At 45.0% G+C, this 24,529-nt stretch overlaps 1 protein-coding gene across 2 annotated transcripts in view; it reads left to right on the top strand.

The window, feature by feature from the left end:
- Positions 1–24,529, top strand: part of ELAPOR1 (endosome-lysosome associated apoptosis and autophagy regulator 1) — a 74,222-nt gene that overhangs the window by 24,072 nt on the left and 25,621 nt on the right. For both annotated transcript variants that reach the window (XM_069479065.1, XM_069479063.1), the window contains exons 2-3: positions 16,917–17,037; positions 19,236–19,428. In XM_069479065.1, the coding sequence (XP_069335166.1) occupies positions 16,917–17,037; positions 19,236–19,428 (314 nt within the window). The remainder of the gene's footprint in view (positions 1–16,916; positions 17,038–19,235; positions 19,429–24,529) is intronic.

Below are 24,529 nucleotides of genomic sequence, written 5' to 3'. Positions count from 1 at the left end.
TTGTTTGAATTTTTAATAAATATGCTTATAATTTAAAAAAATTAACTGTAGATATAATTACTGCCAAATATCCTTAAAAGAATGAACTCCTGTGCCCCTAGATATTTTTAATCTCTCAGTTATCCAACAGCCCTAACCCATGTGTCAGTCTATCAGGGAAGTCTGCACTGGGTCAGAGTTTGGATTGGAAGATTTCACTCCAATTCTAAAACAATGTGAAATTCTTCAAAATACCTGTGGAGTGTCTGTTGCAGGCAAAGCACAGTTAGACACTTAAGGGTTGTAACACAGAAATACGAGTTCAGGGATTCACCATTTAACTGGGACCAGAAGAGCTGAGAGGTAACAACAAAGCAAGGCAGTTTGTGATCATTTTCCCAGGAATGTTGTGGAGGAGAGCGCTCTCACCTTCTAGAAGGATCAGGAACAGTGTCAGGAGGGACTGAGAAAGGGTGCTCCAGCTGGGCTGCTGGAACGGGAGGCATGAAGGGGATTAGGCAGGGCATGCCGTGGGGTCGGGGGAGCGGCTACAAGGCTCTCTTCTCACGCTTTTTCTTAGAGGATCAGTTGTAAACCCCTGTCACTCTGGAGGGGTATGTGATAAAGGCAGGGTAAGATCATTTTTTTAAATATTTGATTTTTAAATTAATTTTTGAACAGGTAGTATGTTCACATGGTAATCAATTCAAAAAGCATAAAGGGGACACGAGAAAGATCTGCATTCTTTTTTTTTTTTTTTGAGACAGAGTCTCACTCTGTTGCCCAGGCTAGAGTGAGTGCCGTGGCGTTAGCCTAGCTCACAGCAACCTCAAACTCCTGAGCTCAAGCGATCCTCCTGTCTCAGCCTCCCGAGTAGCTGGGACTACAAGGCATGCACCACCATGCCCGGCTAATTTTTTTCTATATATATTTTTAGCTGTCCATATAATTTCTTTCTATTTTTAGTAGAGATGGGGTCTCGCTCTTGCTCAGGCTGGTCTCGAACTTCTGAGCTCAAACGATCCGCCCACCTCGGCCTCCCAGAGTGCTAGGATTACAGGCGTGAGCCACCGCGCCCGGCCAAAGATCTGCCTTCTTATCTCCTTCACGAGTGTACAGACTTTTCTGATTTCTTAGGTGCTTCTAGAATGAAGGTCAAGTTAACCGAGGCCCAGAAAGGCTAGATTCTAGCTTCATGCAACACCGACTGAACTCTGCCGGTGCAGAAACTTTATCAGTCACTGGGAATCTTTTCTAAAAGCACTTCCACCCGACCCTGCCCTCAGATCTTGGCCCCAGGCTGCAGATGAACCTGCGTAAGTAAGAGCCAGGCTCCTGTTGCCTTTAGGATCAGGCTGACCAGAGGAGGCCTGGCATCCTAGAGACGACCCTCCACTCCCCCATCTCCAGTTCACCGGAGAAGGCGGAAGCCTGGGTCAGAATCTCCGTTGGTGACACTTGGCAGTGGCTGAGGGTGAGACTTTGTCCCAGAAAATGGCCTGTGGTTTTATTCAGTATTTCATTTCCTTTACAAACGTGACACACACGTCCAAGCCACACCAGTTGCCAGTGCAGTTTTCATTTTACAGGACACACAGGCACCTGACCAGGTGTGTATTAGAGCACTCACTCATCACAGGTGTGTCCATAGCTGATAAGATCGCTTTGTGAGGCACAGTTAAATGTCAAACGTAGCATGAGAAATTGTTTCTGTCACCCTCCCTCCACCAGCAGACTAAGACTTCCTGCTTTCCTAATTTTCCCTTTAAAGAACATTTTTTCCCATGGGTCGGAGTCATCTGAGAAACACAATGCCAGTGTCAGCTCCTGTCCAGGGTGGTAAAATGCTGCTTCAGCCTTCTCCCCCTCTTCCCACCTCTGAAAATCCTGCTAAAGAGTGTTTTCTCTAAGGGAGACATTACATTTTTTTCAATACTTAATTTAAAATAATTTTTTGAACAGGTAATTCATCCACATGGTAATTAATTCAAAAAGTATAAGGGGGTACAGAGTGAAAAGTAAGTGTCCCTCCCACTCTGTCCCCAGGACCTAGTTCTCCTTCCGGGAGGGATCCGCTGCTGCCTTTGGACTTACTACTGAAGTTAGTGTGTACTGAACAAGTATTCCTGAGGCACCCTGTAGACACTGGGGGGACACAGAAGCCATGACAGCCTTGATCACAGGCTTCTCTCTCTGGGACAACAAAACCGGAGATAGAAGAATGCTCACGGAACAGTGTGCTAGCCACAAAATCAAAGTACACGCAGTACAGACTACACAGCACACAAGTAATGAGGAGTTCTTTTAAATCAATTTTAATTATTCAGACTGGGATTGGAGGAGTTGAATTTTAAGCCAGATATTGAAAGAGATTATAGATACAGATTAGAGGTGAAAAAAAGGTAGGTGGCATTAAATAAATCACTTTAAAAAAAATTTTTTTTTTTAGAGAGACAGGGTCTCACTCCATTACCCAGGCTGGAGTGCAGGGGGGCGATCACAGCTCACTGTAACCTCCAACTTCCAGGTTTAAGTGATTCAAAAATAAACAAATAAATAAAAGAAATGGGCAAAAAAATCTGAATAGACATTTCTCAAAAGAAGACATACCAATGACCAACAGGTATATGAGAAAATGCTCAACATCACTAATTATCAGAGAAATGCAAATCAAAACCACAGTGAGATGTCATCTCACCCTAGGTAAAATGGCTTTTATCAAAAATATGGGCAATAACGGATGCTGGGAGGATGCGGACGAAGGGGAACCTTCATCCATTCTTGGCAGGAATATGAATTACAACAGCCACTATGGAGAGCAGCATGGAGGTTCCTCAAAAACCTGAAAATAGAACTACCATATGATCCAGCAATTCCACTACTAGTTACATATGCAAAAGAAAGGAAATCAGTATATATTAAAATGACATCTGCACTTCCATGTTTATTGCAGCTTTATTCACAATAGCCAAAATGTGGAGTCATCCTAAATGCCGATCAACAGATGAATGGATAAAGGAAATGTGATATACATATATATATATATATATATATAGGAATATTATTCAACCATAAAAAAGAATGAAGTCCTGTCATTTGCAGCAACATGGATGGAACTGGAGGTCCTTATGTTAAGTGAATAAACCAAGCACAGAAAGACAAATATCGCCAGTTCTCACTCATATGTGGGAGCTAAAAAAGTGGATCTCATGAAGATAGAGAGTAGATTGGTGGTTCCCAGAGGCCAAGAATGGAAGTCGGGAGAGGCGATGAAGAGAAATTGATTAATGGGTACAAATACATGGTTTGAGAGAAGAAATAAGACCTAGTGTTAGATAGATCAGTAGAGTGACTATAGTTTACAATAATCTATTGAATATTTCAAAATAGCTAGAAGAGAAGAACTGGAATGGTTCTAGTATTAAGAAAAGAAAAATATTTAAGTTTATGAATGTCCTACACACACTGATTTGATCTTTACAAATTGTATGAATGTATCCAATTATCACATATACCCTGAAACTATGTATATCTATTATGCATCAATGAAAATAATAAAAACAACAAATAAAAAAGGTGAGGCCTTTAAGAGGCAATTAGGGCCGGCACGGTGGCTCATGCCTGTAATCCTAGCACTCTGGGAGGCCGAGGCAGGTGGATCGCTCGAGGTCAGGAGTTCAAGACCAGCCTGAGCAAGAGTGAGACTCCCGTCTCCACTAAAAATAGAAAGAAATTATCTGGCCAACTAAAAATATATATAGAAAAAATTAGCTGGGCATGGTGGCGCATGCCTGTAGTCCCAGCTACTCGGGAGGCTGAGGCAGCAGGATCGTTTCAGCCCAGGAGTTTGAGGTTGCTGTGAGCTAGGCTGACGCCACGGCACTCACTCTAGCCCGGGAAACAAAGCGAGACTCTAAAAAAAAAAAAAAAAAAGGAAGCAATTAGGCCATGTGAGCTCGTCCTTCACAAATGGGATTAGGTGCCCTTATAAGGTGGCATGAGAGAGGGATTTTGTCCCTTTTTTCGTCCTTCTGCCTCCTGCCATGTAAGGACACAGCAACAAGGCAATCACCAGACACCAAATGCCGGTACCTTGATCTTAGACTTCTTAGCCTCTAGAACTGTCAGAAAATAAATTTCTTTTCTTTATAAATTATCCAGTCTCAGGTATTTTGTTGCAGCAGCACAACAGACTAAGACAATAGTCACTGAAATTTAAAACGCACCTGGTGCGGTGGCTCACACCTGTAATCCTAGGAGGCTGAAGCAGGAGGATGGCTTGAGATCAGGAGTTTGAGACCAGCCTGAGCAAGAGTGAGACCCCGTCTCTACAAAAAATAGAGTGCTGGGTGTGGTGCTACATGCCTGTAATCCCAGCTACTCGGGAGGCTGAAGCAGGAGGATCACTTGAGCCCAGGAGTTTGAGGTTGCTGTGAGCTATGATGACACCACTGCACTCTAGCCAGCACAGCAGAGCAAGACCCTCTCTCAAAAAACAAAGAAACAAACAAAAAACCCCTAAATGACTGGGTTAATTGCCAATTTGACAGCAATGAAGAGGTAATTAATGAAGTGGAAAAATATGAAAAATCTGAAGAAATTTGTCAGAATGCAGCACAGAGAGAGAGAGACAACACATGAAAGAGAAAATAGAACGAGATGGTCCAACTTATATCTAATGGGACTTCCAGAGAGAGAAAGAGTAGTGAAAGCAGGAAACAAGCAATATTCAAAGAGTAAATGTCTAAGAAAATTTTAGAATTAATAAAATGTATGAATCATCAGTTTAAAAAATTAGGAATCCCAGACTAGATGTAAAAATAAATCCATATATTGATGTACCTCAGTGTGGAAGCTGTGTGGCTCTTTACGACCTAGACTTGGCTCTTTATGATCTATAGTGTCACTTCCACTGTATTTTGCCTGTTGGTCCAAGTAGTCACAAGTCTGGCCAGATTCAAGGCTGGGGGGCAGGGGGCAGAGCAGAAGCCACTTTTCTAAGGGAGGGATGTGAAAGAATTGGCAGCCATGCTAGGTGAGGCAGCAGTTGTCCACACAGATGGGAAAGCAGGCGCTGGAAACTTGGGCCTGTTCTTGAGGGAAGGTGTTCATCAAGATGAACTCAGATATGTCTAAATTGTTTTGAGTAACATCAAATTATAACAAAATTTAAAAATTATTCTAAAATGATCTACCCAGCCATGAAAAGACATGGAAAGAAACTTGAATGTGTATTGCTAAGTGAAAGAAGCCCATCTGAAAAGGCTACACGTACTGCATGATTTCAACTATGTGACTTTCTTTTTTTTTTTTTGAGACAGAGTCTCACTCTGTTGCCTGGGCTAGAGTGCCGTGGCGTCAGCCTAGCTCACAGCAACCTCAAACTCCTGGGCTTAAACTATTTTTAGTAGAGATGGGGTCTTGCTCTTGCTCAGGCTGGTCTTGAACTCCTGACCTTGAGCGATCCACCCGCCTCGGCCTCCCAGAGTGCTAGGATTACAGGCGTGAGCCATTGCACCGGGCCTGTGACATTCTTGAAAAGACAAAACTTTGGAGACAGTAAAAGCATCATTGGTTGCCAAGGATGGTGGGGGTTGCTGAATAGACAGGGCACAGGGGATTTTTAGGGCAGCAAAACTATTCTGCGTGATTCTATAAATAGTGGATATATGTCATCACATATTTTTCCAAACCCACAGAATGCACAACACCAAGAGTGAACCCTGATGGCCACTGTGGTGTCTGGGTGATAGTGACGTGTCAGTGCAGGTCATCAATTGTAAGAACACTGATGGGAGATGATGAGGGTGGAGGCTGTGCTTGTGGGAGGGGGTCAGGGACGTATAGGAAATCTCTATACCTTCTGTTCAATTTTGCTGTGAACCTAAAACTGCTCTTAAAAATGAAGTTTATTATTTTAAAAAGTATTTTAGAGACTATTTTGAGGACTCTTGAGAACACATATGGGACTTCTCAGGGGTCTAGGAGCCCCAGTTTGAGAAACAGTATTCTAGGGGCTTGGGTATTGCAGCTGCTCATATGTTTTTCTCCAGTGAAGTTATAGAAGCCCTATCCGTTGGCCTGGGTCACCAGGCTAGAAGTCTCTTCTCCGAGTTCAAGTTCTCCATCAGACAGCTAACATATCCAAACAGGCTATGCTCTCGGAGGGTTTTCCATAGGCCAGGATCTAGGTGGCCTGGTTCTGACATGTATGATTAAAAGCTCAGGAAAAATATTTACTGGAACATTTTGATCTCATTAAAAAGCAAGAGAAGCACATCTTTGAAATATAATCCCATCAAGCCCTGCCTTGGAGATGTGTACACCATAGACTCACCTATCAGAAAGGGATTAGAATTTATAAAGGGACATTTCATTTCTTGGCAACAAAGCTAGGCTATTTCAATCCTAGGGATATTTACCACCAATACTGAACAATCCTCTGCGCCTGATGGACTGGCCACAGTTACTGAGTGTCGTAAGTGTCAGCAACCAGCATTTCTCTTAGCGAGATCAGCTTTGGGGAGTTGCTGGGGGAGAAAAAGTGGAAAAGGGACAGATGTTGTTGCATGTGTATGAGAAGACTGGGATTAGAGAAGAGGGTGAGCCAGGGCGGGCAGTAAACATCAAAAGGGAGCCCAGGAGGGTCTAGCTGCTGAGGACCGTCACTGCTAGGCCAGAAGTGTCAGTGGGGCTCCTTTCTCTTAGCCCTGTTGCCAGAAAGAATCCAGAACGCCTGGGTGTCCCCTCGTAAACCCTCTTCAGGCAGGGTCATAGCAGTAGCTAGATTTAAAAAAAAAAAAAAAAAAAAACAGTTTACAAAGAGATTTCCTGAACATAGTCCCTCCTAATCATCCAGAGAGATGTTACTCAGTTTCGGGGGGTGGGGGGATCTATTTAATCATCTTAGCAGGGTGTTACCATCCCTGTTTTATAGATAAGGGGTGACTGGCCACGATCATGTAGTGTGGAGTGGCAGGACGACAGCAGGGTCTGGACCTTTGGGGGCTCATCCCAGCACCTGCACAACTCTGGAGTGTTGTAGGGCCACACCCTCTTCCACCATTAAGTCATTCAACCAATATTTATTGACAGCTACCGTGCCAGGCACTGTTCTGGGTATTTGGGCTACCGCCATGGACATAAACAAAGATGTGTGTTCTTATGGAGCTTATATCTGATCTGGAAGGGGGGCAGGGGCAGAAATAGCCATAAACACAGTTATAAAGTGTGTTTGAAGGTGGTAAGTGCTATGGGAAAAAAAAGTCAAGCAGATTTGAGGGATCAATAGTTGGGGGGATAGGAGAGTGGATTACAATTGTAAACTGGGAGGTCAAGGCAGCAGGGATATTGGCAACACTTCAGAGGGCCTCTGTGAGTGCTAAAGGGAAAGTTGCACATGCAATTCCCGGCCCAGAGCCCGGCACAGGGTTGCTCATAGGTGCTCACTGTGGTGGCTGTTACCACCACAGCAGTCCCGTCTCCTTCACTTGACTGGTCAGTGTTTCCCAGGAACACCCAGGCCGAGGCTCTGCCCCCAAAAGGCAGGCAGCTTAAGTTACAGACAGGTTGGACAGCAGGGTCAGGGTCCTGTCTGGCTCAGAGCATGGTGGCACAAACTTCCCCAGCTGGACTAGAGACCCACTATCTGCTTTGTGTGATGTGTCCGTAGCCAAAGCAGCAGGGTAGGCCCCGCCAGGGGATCAGGTGCTGTCTCTGCTGTTTTTGATCAAAATAGAAGCTGGAAACCCAGAGTAGAGTTGAACAATGCTGACGGAATGGGCAGTGTCTGGTGAGGGCTCCCCCAGACCCCTTCATACTGGGAGCCCCAGAGCAGCCCACCATGTTGCTAGGCAACAGTCAGGGACTGAGGACAACCAGCAGAGATCAGCCAGCTTGGGGTCTGTTTGCTTCAGGGGCGCTGCTGGGCCTGGTGCCTGCTCCGGGGGAGGTGAGGTCTTACTTGTGGGCAGAAGAAACAACTAACCACGTGGGGTGATTAAAGGGAAGCCAAAGAGGCATCCTTGATTCTATGAGTCTGCCTCAGTGCCTGCAATTTCACCATTAGCAACTCGTCCTTTTAAGTAAAGACTCTGGCATCCTAGCTTTTTTGATGCATGAAATTTTTGGTTTAAACAAAATTTTAATTTAGAAGCAGAAACATGTAAAAGACATTTTTAAAATATTGCTTCATTAAAGGGGGGACTCTTTGAAGGGTCTGGCTTTCCAAACCCCTAGGCTCTGGAGCATAATTTGAAAATCACTGGGTTAAAGTTTTCAGCCACGCTGTTAAAAAGTAAACAGGCCAGGCATGGTGGCTCATGCCTGTAATCTTAGTACTTCTGGAGGCTGAGGGCAAAGGATTGCTGAGGCCAGGGGTTCTAGACTAGCCTGAGCAACATAGTGAGACCTGCTTTCTACAAAAGATACAAAAATTAGCCGGGCTTGGTGGTATGCACCTGTTGTCCCAGCTACTCGGGAGGCTGAGGCAGGAGGATCACTTGAGCCCAGGAGTTGGAGGTTGCTGTGAGCTATGATGATGCCACTGCACTCTAGCCTGGGAGACAGAGCAAGACCCTGTCTCAAATGCAAAACAAAACAAAATAAAACAGGAAACAGCTTTGGTGTGGTAAAATATTAGACTATTGTACTTTAAAGTTATTAATATATTATGGCAGGTTTCAATGTTGTTCTATGTAACGGGGAGAGAGATCCCAGACTCCTTAGAGGATTTGATGAAAACTGTGGACCTGCTGCCCAGAAAAATGCATATACCTAAAATTCTGCATCTGGTTGTATGGGGGAAGTGGTCCATGGACTGTGGGTTAAGGACGCCTCTCTTGTGTGAGATTTGTTTATCTGATTTATTTCCAAATGGGATAAATACTTAGTCTTGAGGCAGAGAAGAGTGAGTTTTGAAAGGGGAGAAAGGACGAGAAAATCTAGAGGAGAACTGGAATCTTGCGGGTAGAGCCCAGGAATGTGTGTTTTTAACAGGATCTCCAGGCAGTTTTAATGATCCGAGGTCGGGCTGGTGTGTGCAGGCCCTAGGACCCAGGAGACACAGCTATTGAGCCGGCAGTCCTCAGAGGGAGGGGAGGAGGGAGGGAGGCTCCAGTCTGACCAGCTGGAGAACAATAGGAAAGGTCCTCCCCAGGCCACCTCACTTTCACAATGGGCCTCCGTGAGGTTGATGTGCCCCTGAGGCTCAGCCAGACCATCCACCCAAAACTGGAGCAGGGCACCCTGAAGCAAAAAGAACAAAGTTCAGGAAACCATCCAGCTGGGGCTGGGCCTGAGAGAAAGTCTCATCTGGGGGATTTCTGTTTCAAATTCTGACATTTCTCTATGGTTTTCCATATTCCTGCGCTAAGTGGAGCTCATTCGTACTTCCCTGCAAAGGGCTAGTCTGTCCCGAACAGGGAACTTATGGAGGATGCCAGAAGTGACAAAGCGCTTCCGTTAACCTGGGGTTGATTAATGGAACCTGCACCTGTCTGGGTCAGGTGCTCTCCAGGGACTGTGAGAGGGGAAGGGAGGTGAGTCTGGGAAGGGGGGGCAGAAGGAGGCGGCCCCCTGCAGACCCCGAGGCCTCCAGTCAAAAGTTGGCTCTGGTCAAAACGGCGGTTTACTTAAGAACCTGTTTCTTGCCTTGGGCCCTGTCCCAGCCAAGACAAACCCAAGTCATGTTGATCTTCTGTTTGCTTGGCTGGTCGTGGCTGTGCAGCAGTGGCTTGGTGATTTTAAGACTCGGAACGCGAGACACCTGCTTGGCTCTGTCTGTTCTCGGCTTAGCGGTGGCAGGGGAGTTGTCCCCTCTGCCTCACAGTCCTTGGGTAGCTATTCTTAGCCCTGTTAATGTTTTACTCAAGTGTACCCATCTATCAAAATTGTACAGTTAAGATTTGTGTGTTTCAACATATATAAATTTTACCTTACAAAAAAGAGAACCATAAAAAAATCTTTTTTGCCTCTGAGACAGAGATAGAAAAAAAACATAATAACAATCTCATGTGGGGAGGAGCAGGTGGAGGTAGATGAAGCAAGAACAGCAGAAACTGGTTAAGTGTCGACACTGGGTGATGGGACAGGGGGCTCACCATACTCTTTTGGTTTTTTAAAAATATATATTTGAAATAACATATTTCAAATTTACCATAATAAAAATTTTTAATTTACCATAATAGAAAGTTTTTTGTTTTTTGTGTTTTTTTTGTGACAGAGTCTCACTCTGTTGCCCAGGCTAGAGTGAGTGCCGTGGCGTCAGCCTAGCTCACAGCAACCTCAAACTCCTGAGCTCAAGCGATCCTCCTGTCTCAGCCTCCCGAGTAGCTGGGACTACAGGCATGCACCACCATGCCTGGCTAATTTTTTCTATATATATTTTTAGCTGTCCATATAATTTCTTTCTATTTTTAGTAGAGATGGGGTCTCTCTCTCTTGCTCAGGCTGGTCTCGAACTCCTGAGCTCAAAGGATCGGCCCACCTCGGCCTCCCAGAGTGCTAGGATTACAGGTGTGAGCCACCGCGCCTGGCCAATAGAAAGCTTTTTTAAACAAAGACTTAGAGGCCGGGCTCGGTGGCTCACGCCTGTAATCCTAGCACTCTGGGAGGCCGAGGCGGGAGGATCGTTTGAGCTCAGGAGTTCGAGACCAGCCTGAGCAAGAGCAAGACCCTGTCTCTACTAAAAATCGAAAGAAAATTAGCTGGACAACTAAAAAATATATAGGAAAAAAATTAGCCGGGCATGGTGGCGCATGCCTGTAGTCCCAGCTACTCAGGAGGCTGAGGCAGGAGGATCACTTGAGCCCAGGAGTTTGAGGTTGCTGTGAGCTAGGCTGATGCCACGGCACTCTAGCCTGGGCAACAGAATGAGACTGTCTCAAAAAAAAAAAAAAAAAAGACTTAGAGATTTATTTTATCTTAGAAATCTCCCTTGCTGATCAAGAATCTTGAAGGAATTCATACTCCTTTAACTTAGTAATTCCACTTCTGGGAATTTATCCAAAGGAAATAATCAGACATACACAGAAAATGTCATTGTAGTGCTATTTAAAATAAGGAAAAATGGGACAAAACTCAAGGCCCAACAATAGGAAAACAGTTAAAGAAACTATGATGCAGCCATTAAAGACATAGGAAAGTGCTTGTGCCCTAAAATTAAATGGAGAAAAAAAAGTCAGAACACAAAACTGGATACCATGTGATCTTCACTGTGTTTTTGAAATGCACATGCATGTACAGAAAAAGAGTGTGGAAAGAAATACAGCAAAATGTTAAAAGTAGTTATCTCTGCTTGGTGGATTTATGGCAGATTTTTATTTTCTTTTTTATTCTAGTCTGTATTTTCATTTTTTCTACAATTAACATGTATTACTTTGATAATTATTTTTAAAAACTAAGATGTGCTACTTTGAAGGAAAGGAGGAAAAATATGGAAGGAAGAACAGATTTCCATGCAAGTACCAGCACAAAATAATAAAGTCTTGGAACTGGAGAGAATTTTAGAAATCAGAAATTGCCTAAGTCCAACTTTCTTATTTTATAGATGAGGAGACTGAGGACTAGAGGAGTCAAATGACCAACTAGGTCATTGTTTCCTAGTTTCTCAGACTGCCTCCCCCGTGTTAATCCCTGGAGGCCCTGTTTGGAGGGCAGCCCTTTGGCTCTCCAGCCTGTCTGAGCCATCTGTTACCAGCATCCTTGGCCAGCGGGGCTGGAGAAACGCCCTGGCAGGAAGAAGGCCAGTAGAATAGTAGAGCCCACTTCCACGGGATCACCTTGTGCTTCTCACTCAGGCAGTTCTCAGCTCTGCTGTTGCATACAGGTTACTTCTAAGCAACTGGGCTAAATGTCTGTGCGGGCTGGCGTGTCCTGGCTTTCAAACCACCATCACTTGGAGAAGAAAAAATGTAGTTCAGTGGTTGGTGTCAGGTTGGTGTCAGAGATATGCGTTACTGTTTTTGCCAGAGTCCTTAGACAGCAAGACCTTTCTCTGGAGAATTGGGGCAAGCAAGAGTGCGCAGTGGCAATTAAGCTTATTTGCATATCTACTTATGCTCTGTCCCCTCCCCAGCCCGCCATCACCCTCATCCACAGAACTCTTCATCGTGCAAAACTGAAACACTGTGCTCATTAAACAGTACCGCCCCAATCCCCTGCCCCTGGCAACCACCATTCTACCTTCTGTCTCTATGAATTGGACTACTCTGTACCTCATACACGTGGAATCATACAGTATATGTCCTTTTGTGGCTGGCTTATTTTACTTACATAATCTTCATTTTTATTACTAAGGTGGATTTTTGTTGGGGGGCACCAACAGCAGCCCTAGGCGGAACTGGGAAGTAAGGTGGGGCTTACCCCCAGCGGCCCCACTTTCCCACCCCATCCCTCTCTCAGTTCCGACCCACCTGAGGTCCCTGCTCAGTGGCTAAGTGTCCTCAGCCCCCTCATCCCATTTCCCACTTATTCAGGGAGATCATCCGATTGGCCAGTGTGGGTCGTATGTCCATCCCATGGCAGAGGAGGGTGGGCCACCTCATTTGACAATCCCACTGAGCCTGTATATGATAAGGAGGCAATGCGTCCGCCCACAGGGGCGCTGTTACCTGCAGGAGGCGGGGATGGACACAGGGCAGGCAAAAACAATAGATGTCCTTGTTGAACCTCCAAGGTTTGAAGTACTTTCCAGCCTTCCCATTCCACACAGTTTTGGACTTGCGCCTTTTCCCCCTGGGCCTTGTTTGCAAAGTTTTTTTTTTTTTTTAAATGTCCTTTTTTAAAAATTTCAGAATATTACAGGGGTACAAATGTCTTGGTTACATATATTGCCTTTGCACCACCCAAGTCAGAGCTACAAGCGTGCCCAACCCCCAGACATTGTGCACCGTACCCATTAGGTATGAATTTACCCATCTCCCCTTCCCGGCCAACCTGCCCAACGCCCTATGAATGTTACTTCTATGTGTGCTTGCAAAGTTTTTGATACGATTGGCTTTCCTTGCAAAGTTTTCAGCAGCTTGAGAGCCAATGCTGAGCCCCAGACACACTTTGTGAATGTGACAGGAGGCTCTCAAATACCGGCAGCCTTGAACACAGACTGGGTTCAGATAGTCTGGGTCCAACCCTGGCTTGGCAACCTCCTGGCTAGGTGGTCTGGAGTGAGCAAGTTCACCTCACAACGCCTCAGTTTTCTCATCTGTAAAATGGTAAAATAATAGTACCCACCTCACTGGGTTGTTTTGGAGATGAAAAAGCCTACTGTGCTAAGTGCTTGACCTACATCACCTTAGTTATGCTCACAGCTGACCAATTGCACATGGGAATAAGGCACTCCCTCTCAGGGCAGATGAAGCCCCACGACAGGGCATACCATCTAGCAGTTTGAGCTAGATTTCACCCTCCACTCACGCCCTGAGCTAGGTAGCCTTGTGAATAGCCTGCACAACCGTATACAGCAGCCCTGCTAATAAGACAGATATTTGTGTATCCCCATTTTTTGATAAGCAACTGTGGCTTAGGGAAGTTGAGCATCATGTGGTGGGATCATTTCTAACTGGCCTGTTGACTTAGGACATACAAAAGAGGCTAACCCAGTCCTTATGGCCCTCCCACCACCAGCATTGTGGACCACATCCCTTTGTCACCAGCTCATCAGCTTAAATTGTATCTATTTTCCACAGTGGATGGCAATCAAATACTACTCTAGCATCTAACCACAGATTACCAACAAGATTTAGTCTCTAATCTATTGGTTTGATAATCATTTAAAAACTAAGACATTAAAGCAGCTCTCTGACACGTAAAAAAATAAAATATAAAATAAAATAATAAAAACTAAGACATGTTATTTTGAAAGAAAGGTGGGGAAAAGTGGAAGGAAGGACAGATTTCCATCCAGATACCATCCTGACTTCGCAATTTAAAAAAAAAAAATCATTTCAGCAGTCCATTCAATACCTAGACAGCAAGGACTAAAACTATTGTGGGTCTGAGTAAATTCTTCTGGAGCTGAAAGACCAGTGTTACCAACAGATAGCTCAGTATTAGGCAAAGCAGACTTCAACTTCAGAGTTTTTTCCTCTTCCTCCTTACATGCCCAGGAGTATTACACAGTGGGGTGATGCTGGGGAGGACAGATTAACTCATAGTCCTTCCCTTATTCCTAACCCTTCCCTTATTTCCCTGATGAACAGGCAGCAGCCACTGCTTGCTGTGTCTCATTTAGCATTATGGTTTGGATATGTGTCATTATAACCGTGCATGGTGGGGAGGAAGGAATTGTGTGCTGTATATATACACCGAATGTGTTTGTGTGCCTCCTTTGTGAATCTGTACAATATGCAGATTGTACACTTTCAAAGATAGATCACTAGGTAGATTGAGGTACTGTTGGAGAATTGTTCACAGAACACTTAACATAATTGAGGAGTCCTGCCAGTTATACCCCTGATTTAACTCTCTCTAAGCTTATGTCTTGAGTGGTACGATCTCAAATACAGTTCAGATTTGAAACAGGTGCATCAGAGCCAGCCACCTCCAAGGCTGTAGATATTCCCAAATGGCATGAAGTATAAATTAGCACATATTGAAAGGGAAATTTTCTAAGGCTTAGAACTACCATTTTTCCCCAGCAAACCTCCCACCCGAGTGGGACTCAGGGGACACCAAATGAAAGACTATGAAAAGTAATGGACTTGGCCCATGTGCTCCCAAAAGGCCAAATGCAGTCAGAGTGAATGGGAATTATCTGCTTGAACAGATTAGATATTTTAACACTGATTCTCAGTGAGAATGTGAGCCTGGCTGCTGGCAGTCAACCAACACTGTCATATTTAATTTTTAGATTTGGCTTTTAAATTTGGCCCAGTGTGAGTTTGTGTTTGATCAGCTCTATGAGGGTGGAAGAGGATTCCTGGTGGGAGGGGCTGGTGGAGGGTTCTAGCTCAGTGATGTACAGGCTGTGTGACCTTGGATGAGCTATTTCACCCCACTGAGGGTCAGTTTTCTCATTGGTGCAATGGAGGGAACAGCCTCTGCTCTGTTTGCCTTATAGGGAGTTGTGAAGATCAAATGAGGTGTTTGGGAACAATGAAAGCACTATAAAAAGACCACATGATTACGCTCATGGGCAGAACATTGAATCCTTTCTGCCTTGTTCACACAATCCTCCATTTAATTTACATACTGAGGATTTGACCCCTCATTCTTGCAGCAAAACCCTTTTGAGAGTATCATTTTTAGAACTGGAATTGATGTGATATGTGTGTAGTCGCCCTACTTATCCTCAGCATCCTCTGAGATGAGGAAGAGTGGAACTGTGAGGAAAAATAGCCCCAAAGAGACGGTAGCCCCAGGGCACAAAGAACTCCCGTCCTGGTCTGCTTTCTTTCCTAGGTGACACTGACATCTAAATCCAAAGCCAAAGATGCTGGTCAAAATTTAGGCTGGAAGTTCTCCAAATTTTCCCCATCTCCTCTGCATCTTCTCCCTTAGGTGAAAATGCTGAGTTCATGTGTTGCTGTCTTGAGCTCACCAGGCGCATCTGCTACCTCTAGGTGCTTGGCAAACAATATGTATTTGGTGATATTTCTCATAGAGGAAAATAAAAGTGAAGCCCTAAAATTGTTCTCTGATCATTCTAAGTTTCTGAAACCAGAGATCAAGAAACAACACGTTTATCATATTTCAACAAGACCGAGATGCCACTTCTTCTAAGACCATTTTTTATGTGCCACAAAGAAAGAAACAGCTCTATCAGTTAATATGACACAATGCTTCCTTACTGTGTCATTTATAAGATGCATCTTGGTTTCATAGAGGTTAAATGTAGAAAAAACATGCACCTTAGAATGGATCAAATGCAGTATATTTACCTATTCCAAAAGGTAAAACTTTTCCTTTTGGTCCTGATGCATTATTAGATTAGCAAACTCAGAACTGTCTCATTTTTATTGTCAGTTCCTTGAAGTTATACGTGCCATATAATCATGCTGTCATGTGGATTGAAGGGGAATATTAGTTTTATTTTTCTCATGGATACTGTAACACAAAGTACCTTTGGGTTTGAATATAGTTTTAGGTAAGATTGTAAAATACTTGTCAGAGCCCAAATCGTCACTAATTCCATGGACGGTTGTTTATTATAAGATTTAAAAGAGTGAGAAATACTTAAGAACATTTGACCCATCAATTGTGTTTTCTTTCTCCTGAGTAGCACTTTTTGTTGTTTTTGCTGTTGTTTTATTTAATGCTTGATTTGGCTGTTTTGCTGTTATCATTCAGTTTATTCTTAGTTCAAGTAAAGCAACTGAACTGTGAGTTTCTCACTGCACAGAGAAAGTAGGCGTGAACAGGCTCATGTGATGAGAACACATCACCTGCCTGGGCTAAATATGACATTTTCACAAAATGAAAGTAGGAATTTGTAGTCCTTCTCGGCATAAGGGGGTGTGAGGAACACAGGGAAATAGAAATACAGCTTCTGGGACAATGCTTTGTAATTTTTTTGTGGACCAGCCTTTCCATTCAGGACATCATTCCATTTAAAACATCCTTGCTCATAAATTCTACAGTTTGGAATAAGAAAAACTCCATCTGTTTCTAGCCTGTTCTTTAGTTACCTTCCCACAATCCTCTGTTCCATCAGGACATTACTTACCCACAACAGCAAAGAGAGTCACACGCACAAAAAATGTATTTCTAGGGACTAGACCATGGCCAGGTGGAAAGAAATGATCCAAATTATTGTAGTTCTCATACTTGCATCGTAATCATTTCAGCACCATGATGCCTCACTCCCTGCTCGGGTTTCCAGGGCCCATTACTGTGACAGCGACTGTCAGTAGCCATCCTGCTGGGCAGGAAGTGGGTGGGAAGCTGTTAATGTTTGATCGCTGCTAATGGACGTTTGCCCACTGTTCTCTCCCCTACAGTCTGAGTACCACTATGAGTACACCGCGTGTGACAGCACGGGTTCCAGGTGGAGGGTCGCCGTGCCGCACACCCCGGGCCTGTGCACCAGCCTCCCCGACCCCGTCAAGGGCACCGAGTGCTGTAAGCAGCCATCCTGCTCCAGGGCCTCCCTGCCACTTAGCTTTCATTTTCCCTCCAAGCCTCCTGCTGTCCAAGATAGGCCCTTCCTGGCAGTGCAGCTGCCTTAAGGAGTCAGATCTTTCCCCTAGTTAGTCCTCATCCCCAACCCTTTTGAAATTTGGTGCAAAAATATTATTTCATGGATGCAAACTGGATATTTGAATTTGCTTTCATTTTTTAAAAAAAAATTTAAATCCCATCAGTGGATAAGCAAAAATTCCAGCTGTGTGCCACACAGATTTTTTTTTTTTTTCTTTTTGCATACATTTTCTTTTTTGCCTGTGTGTTTCTCTCCAATCTATACTCCCCAGCCACAATCAGTCATTAGGGAAGATTACGATTTGCTTGTGTTCTTAAAAAGGAAGCCAGAGAGGATAAATTTCTGCAGAGACATCCTTTAAAATGCACCAGGCATCATAAGGAGACAAGAATGCTCCCAACTGTGGATCTGACTGTGCACTAGGAAAGACAGTGTCTCGGTGCAGCTCCCAGCCCTGCCTCTGTGACTGCAGTCACAACTCTTCTACAAGTGGCAATTTCTCCTGCACTGTTCTGTAAAAGCACCGTGGGGTAACCAACCGATTGGAGCTCCGCCCTTGCACTGTTCTTTTAGGAATGCAAAGAGAATAACAATAAAAATCAGGCACTAGAATTAAGGAATCATTTGAAGAATTTGAAAGGCGATTGAGGGTATTCAAATTCTAACATCAGCTCAGCACAGTGCCTGGTTGAGTGGGCACTGTATTTATAAATAACTACTTATTAAATTAATAAACTGATATTGCTGAGATCTGAGCAGAACCGAGGTGTGACTAATGGAAACGAATGAGCCATCTTCAGTTCACTCTGCCGACTTCGGTGAGCTCCCACCATGTGTAAGCACCAGGATGTGCACGTGCAGTGTGGACCACAACACGAATAAGCCCCGTCTCTGTCTTCAGAAGCTTACGCTGTGGTGGGAGGAGCAGACATTCATTCATCCACTCATTATTTCAGCAAACCTCGTGGAGCTCCCACTCTGTCTGTGCTAGTCACTGAGCCAGCTGTCCTTGGAGGAGCTCAGAGCCTAGTGGGTGGCAGACATATACAGTGAGAGAAAGAATGAGCATAATGGATGCTTCGAAATCAGGAACAGCTGGGAGGACCACTTGAGCAAAAGTTTGGAGGTGGAAGAACAGCGACACATTTGGGAAAGAGCTTGTGGTCCTGGGTGGAGGCAACACCGAGAAGGTGACAGGTGGGATTGAGGTGGAGATAGGTCTGTAGTAGAAAGTCAAGATGAAGAGTTATTCAGGGGGAAATTGTGGTAGAATTTGAATGCCAGGCTGAGAGCTTAATTCAATAACCAAAAGGGAATGTCTGATTATTTTTTAAATAAGGAGACTAGTAGTACATATCAGTGTTTTAGAAAGATACCTCTGACCACAGAATGTGCAAAAATAAGAATAGGGACCTAATTAAGAGGGCATTGCCGTGGCTGAGTTAGCGGGTCATGAGAATCCCAGCTAGCATGGTAGTAGCAGAACAAGAAAGGAGGAGACAGAGGCCAGAGACTCAAGGGGGAAATTCCAGGCTGAAGGGCTGTGCACCATTCAGAGGGGTCAGCAGGAGAGACCACGGCATCCTCTTTACTGGAGAGCTCCAGAATGGCCTACGCGCCTCTCCAAAGGAAATGAGACTGCCAGCGATAAGCCCAAAGTCCTGGAGCAAGGCAGAGCGTCCATGGCCCTAAATCAATCACTCTCTCTCTTTTATTAACAGCTTTATTGGGATATAATTTACGTGCCATAAAATTCACCCCTTTAAAGGTAAAAATCATTGGTTTTTAGAGTATTCATGGCAACCATCATCACTCTACAATTTCAGAACATTTTAATCACCCTGAAAAGAAACCTCATGTCATTAGCAATCTCTCCCCAGGTCCCTCCCACCAGCCCCTGGCAACCACACATCTACTTTCTGTGTCCTATGGCTTTGCCTTTTCTGGACATTCCATACAAGCAGAATCACACAATACGGGCCATGGTCCTACATGTTAGTGGGTCAGACTCCTCGCACCCGACCCTGTGCTTCTCCCTTGGGGATGCCCACAGCCCGACCACCTCTCCTGGGGCTGCAGCGACCTCACCCCGCTCCCGTGTCCCCGTCCTCTTTTCCAGCCTTCTCTTGCAACGCCGGGGAGTTTCTGGACATGAAGGACCAGTCCTGTAAGCCGTGCGCGGAGGGCCGCTACTCCCTGGGCACAGGTATCCGGTTCGACGAGTGGGATGAGCTGCCCCACGGCTTTGCCAGCCTCTCCGCCAACATGGAGATCGATGACAGCATCTCTGAGTCCACCGAGAACTGCACTTCGTGAGTTTACATGCCACCCCCTGCCCCGCCGCTGCTCCTCAGGCTGGGCTGGGAGGACGGGATGGGAAGAGGAGCCACGCTGCCAGGGGGAGGCCTGCTGCGGGTCCCCCAGGACTGCTGGATGTGACTCATCCTCAGACGCTCACTGCCCTAAGCTTACCAGTGGCCGACAGGCATTTTGTGGGAGGTGAAAAACACGGGGAGATAAAGTAGATAAGGAGGGGCAAGGGTTAAATGGCCCAGTCTGCTTAAGACAAAACCCGCTGGATTTCCACCGTGGAATTTTGGATCAGCCACTACACTTCCTCGACTTGACTGGAACACAATGCTTTATTGCCAAGAGTCGGGGTTCTTTCTGGCTTGGTGCTAACTTCTAAAACTGGTTCTGCCTAACCTGAATTTATGAGGCGATAGAGTAGGACCAGACCCGAGCTTTGGTCAGAGCTGGCTGAGACCCCAGTGCCTGGAAAATTTCCCAGCTCAGAAGGAGACCTTTGCCTGCAATTGAAAAGCTCAGTCCAGGGTAGGTGGAGAACTGGCTATTTATTTCAGATGTGCATAACACATCCATAACTCTCATTCTTCCTCACACTGTGTGTGAGTGCCAGACACTATTCCGGGTGCTTTCCACATACTGTTTTCTCTAATCCTCACAAGAACCCCGTGGAATAGGTATTACTGTTCGTATTACAGAGAGGCGGCACTGGAGGCCCAGCAAGGTTAAGTGACCTGCCCTTTGTTTTCCAGCTTACAACTGGTAAGATTGGAATTCCAACCCGGTCCCCAGCTTTCTGCTGCCCCATAAAACCACCTTCAAATGACATTTAGTGTGTGCAGGGCAAGGTTGGGTCCTAGGGAGTAAAAGAGGAAGGATGCAAGGATGTGAAAGTACACTGCTCTTTGGTAAATATTGACAATGAACGTGGGAAGAAACTAAATGAGTTTCTCTTATACCCAGGCGATCAAATAGATAGAAGGGGCTTAAGAATTGTATTACACTTGGATTTCTAAAACTGTGAGCAATGTCCCCCATTCTATACTTAAATCTTGTCTGAGCCAAGAAGCAGGCTTTCAATATGTCATCCAGTTTTAATGTTATTTTAGAGTTCATATTTATGTGTCAAATTCATTGGCATGCCTAGGGACACCTACAGCAACTCCAGACCTCTGGGGACAAGACTGCAAGCTCTGCCCCCGCCCCCCCTCACCCCTCCGCCCCCCCGCGCCCCCAGCTCTGCCAGAACAACTGCAAAACCAGCTTGCCGGGTGCACAGGCCACACAGTGCCAAGAGGCCCTGGGGCCCACGGGACAGGGTGGCTGGCCATGCCAGCCAGGCCATTTTAGGTCCTTTTTTTTTATTTTGACAATGCTCTCATTTCCTGTACATAGCCTGAGATTTGGAAGTAATAAAACACCAAAGTGCAGAAGAAATTAAAAAAAAAAAAGCTAGATAAAGCTAGATAAAGCTAGAGATAAAGCTAGAGAGGATTAAAGCTGGAAGGAAAGGGAATGTGTGGGTTAAGACTACCAATCCCCATTTGAGTCCTAATGGAGAATGTCATTTGACCATGGACAAGGTGCAGACCTGGCTCAATCAATTCCTACCCGTGTAAAGGAAGGATTCCTCTCTCTGGGGACAACACTGAGAGTCGAGAAATCATTATCTTTCAGCAAGGCAGGATGCGGCAGGTTAATAACAATTTATGGCACGGACTATATCAGGGCCTGGACCCTAAGGCAGCCCACGACATCCCTGGAGGGAGGGAGGGAGGGAGGGGGAGGATGTTTCTGCTCCGTAGAAATGGAGAGGAAATGGCCACCTGGAGAGGTTTTGTGGTTTCCCCACCATCCCACTGAAAGGCAATAATTGAGCTGGTACCAAGAGCCCAAGTGTCTGGCTTTCCTGTTCAGCTGTGTATTTACCCAAATCTAGCCCCACGGCCTCCAACCTCACCCAAGCCAGCCTCGGCTCCTGCCGGTTCTGCCTCAAGAGCCTCCCAGCTGTTCTCCTGCTTCCACTCCCAGCCCCCTCTCGGCCACTGTCCTCTCAGCAGCCAGATTCATCTTCTTAAAACAAAAATCCAATCACAATACTTTCTTGTTCAAAACTCTGGATCCTATGGTTACTGATTGCTCTTAGGATGAAATCAGCTACCTTCATAGTGCCGGCAGGGCCCTGCCGCTCCGGCCTCTGCCCTCTGCCCAGCCTCCCCCAAGTACCTTCCCTCTCGCCTGCTGTGCTCCAGCTACCCTGACCACCATGCTCCTTCCCTTCTTGGGGCCATTGGACTCTGTCCCCTCTCCTAGATGACTCCTACTTAACCCTCAGGTCTCTGCCGAAAAGTCACCTCCTCAAAGAAATCATTTTTGACCCCATAGACTCCTGTCACACACTCTTGTATCATCTTCTATTTCTCCTGTTATCACAGTCATGACTATGACTGATTGTGTGATTGGTGAAGTTTCTGTCTCGTCTACTAGAAACAGAATGCAAGCCAAGCTCTAGCCTGGTTTGTTGCTGTGTCTCCGGCATACAACATAGCATCTAGCCCAAAGTAGACACAAAATAAATAATTGGGAGCAAAACAGACCAACTGAATGTAGTCTTCATGGCAGCATCCCGAGCCTTCAGGAATCCTCCATGGTTCCTGGGTATGTGTCCCAGGGCTAAGGTGCAGGAAACAGTCTGAGATCAGAGACTGGGATAAGCAAAAGGCAACAGAAGTGAAGAGGGAGTAAGAGAAAGGATGTTGTTGGCTTTGTTTTTAGAAGACCATTCCTACAGAAAATATGCCAGGTTTTTCTCTTTTTTTTCTTTCTTTCTTTCTTCTTTCTTCTTTCTTCTTTCTTTCTTTTTTTTTTTTTTTTTGAGATAGGGTCTTGCTATGTTACCTGGGCTGGTCTCAAACCATTGGCTCAAGCGATCCTCCCGCCTCAGCCTCCAAAGTAGCTGGGATTATAGGCACGTGCTATGTGCTCAGGATGTCATATAGAAAAGACTGAGCAGAAGCTCAAAGACTGTGACAGTGAAATAAGAATGAGAGAAAAATAAACATAAACATTAAAAATTAAAAACATTATATGCAGATCACAACTAACTGACCTATGACAAGTTTCCTAATCACCTCTAAGCCTCAGTTCCTTCATCCTAAAAGTGATGAAAAAACAGTGCTCTCATAGGTTGTGGTAAGAATTAAATGAGATGATACGGGTAAAGAATTTACAGCAATGCCTGGCCCTGGAAATTAATCAGAATATGTTAGTATTCAATGTGAAATGTCTTTACCAGTGACAACTCTGATGAAAATCAGAATTGTGATGCATTTGCAAATGTGACCCACTTATGGCATCCTTTTAATTATTCATCAAACTTCAGGAGTTATTTATAGCTTATGCCATGGAGCACACCAGCATTAAAAGTCTCTTTCAACAAGGAGAGATCAATGCTCTCTCCTTGGTTAGCTGGGATATTTTGGATGAGCTCAGTTCGTGTTTCCATTTTGAGAATAACACGGACTACTGAAGAACAGGAAATACCATGTTATTTTGGCAAACAAGGGGAAACCTGTGAACTAATTTGAGGTTCCCTTAACTGGCCATTATTAAGCAAATGGAGACCTGGTCTAGTGTCGGGCAAAACAGTGAAATAGTGGGGTTGTCTTTGATCACCCATTCCCACATTCCTCTGTTTAATCCCTGAGTCCTTCGTCTGTGCCAGGCTCAGGGCTTTGTGCTGGGGATACATTAGTGAGCAAGGTAAATTCGGTCACTGCCCTCACAGAGTCTACAGGCCAGCCAGGAAGAGAGACAGCTGAAGAAGAATTAAAATAAAATAAAGTTTGATCAGACGGGGAAACTCAAACTGCAAATAAACTAAGATGCTCAACCTTACTAATAACCAAGGAAATAGGATTGAAAGCCCAGTTAGACACTTACTTCCTACCACATTATGTTGGCAACAATTTTAAAGTCTGACAGTTCCAAATTTGGAGAGGATGCAGAACACCGGGAGCTCTCTTACACTGCTGGTGGGTGTAAATTGATATGACCATTTTGGGGAACAGGGTAGCAGTAGCTGGTAAAGTTGGAGGTTCACATACCCTCTGACCCAGCAGTTCTGCTCCCAGGCATTTCACTCAGACATGTGCATAAGGAGACGGGAACAAGAATGTTCATAGCAGAGTGTGCACAATAGCAAACAATTGGAAACAATTTAAATGTCCACCAATAAGTAATGCATAAATAAATATGGTAGAGCCATTAAGAGCAATATTACACAGTAGTAAAAATGGAGAAGACCTACATGTGAGAATATGGATGAATCCTATAATCATTATATTGAAGCCTCCCCCCAAAAAAGCAAGTTGCAGAACATAAAAGTATAATACCATTTACATAAAGTTTTAAAACATGCAAAGTACTCCCATACAGTGTATTGTATAGATACATACAGATAGAGCGCTACACAGGATGTTGGAACAACAGCTTCAGGTAAGTGCTCACTCGGCAGTGGGGAAGGGAGTGTGTCACAGGCGAGGAGGTGAGGTTGGCCAGGGGCACACGGAGGCTTCTGCTGTGTTGTATTTCTTAAGCAGGGTGGCAGGTAGATGAGTGCTCATTATAACTTTGTGTAGGTCTCAAACATTGCATAATATGCTAAAGATAAATAAAATAGAATGGGGTTATGGATGTGAGGAGGGAAACAAAGAGAGTTGAGGGTACCCATAGCAGAGGCAGGTAGAGTCAAGGAAGACTTCTTAGATTAAGTGGCATTTACTCTAAGACATGAGTAGGAATTAAATAGAGGGAAGGAGGAGGAAGTTTGTTCTAGGAAGAGGGAACAGCATGTGGGGAGGCCCAGGAGTAAGAGAAGTTTGGCAGAGGAATTGAAAGAAATTCTGTAGGGCTAGAGTATAAAGAGGGGGCCAAGAATTTGTACCTCATCCTAAGGGGACCAGAGAGTCAGGCACAGGGGTTTTAAGCAGGGGAGTGATGTGGTCAGTGTGGGGAGGGGTTGGAGGATGCAGGACTGGATGCGGGGAGATGAGTTTGGAGGCAGTTCGGAGGTGGTGGGCATAGGGAAAGCCCTTGGGGAGGCCA

This window comes from Eulemur rufifrons, chromosome 8, assembly GCF_041146395.1.
Source record: "Eulemur rufifrons isolate Redbay chromosome 8, OSU_ERuf_1, whole genome shotgun sequence".
NCBI lineage: Eukaryota > Metazoa > Chordata > Mammalia > Primates > Lemuridae > Eulemur > Eulemur rufifrons.
The sequence above is the reverse complement of the archived record's forward strand: the minus strand, read 5'-3'. Positions and strand labels throughout refer to the sequence as shown.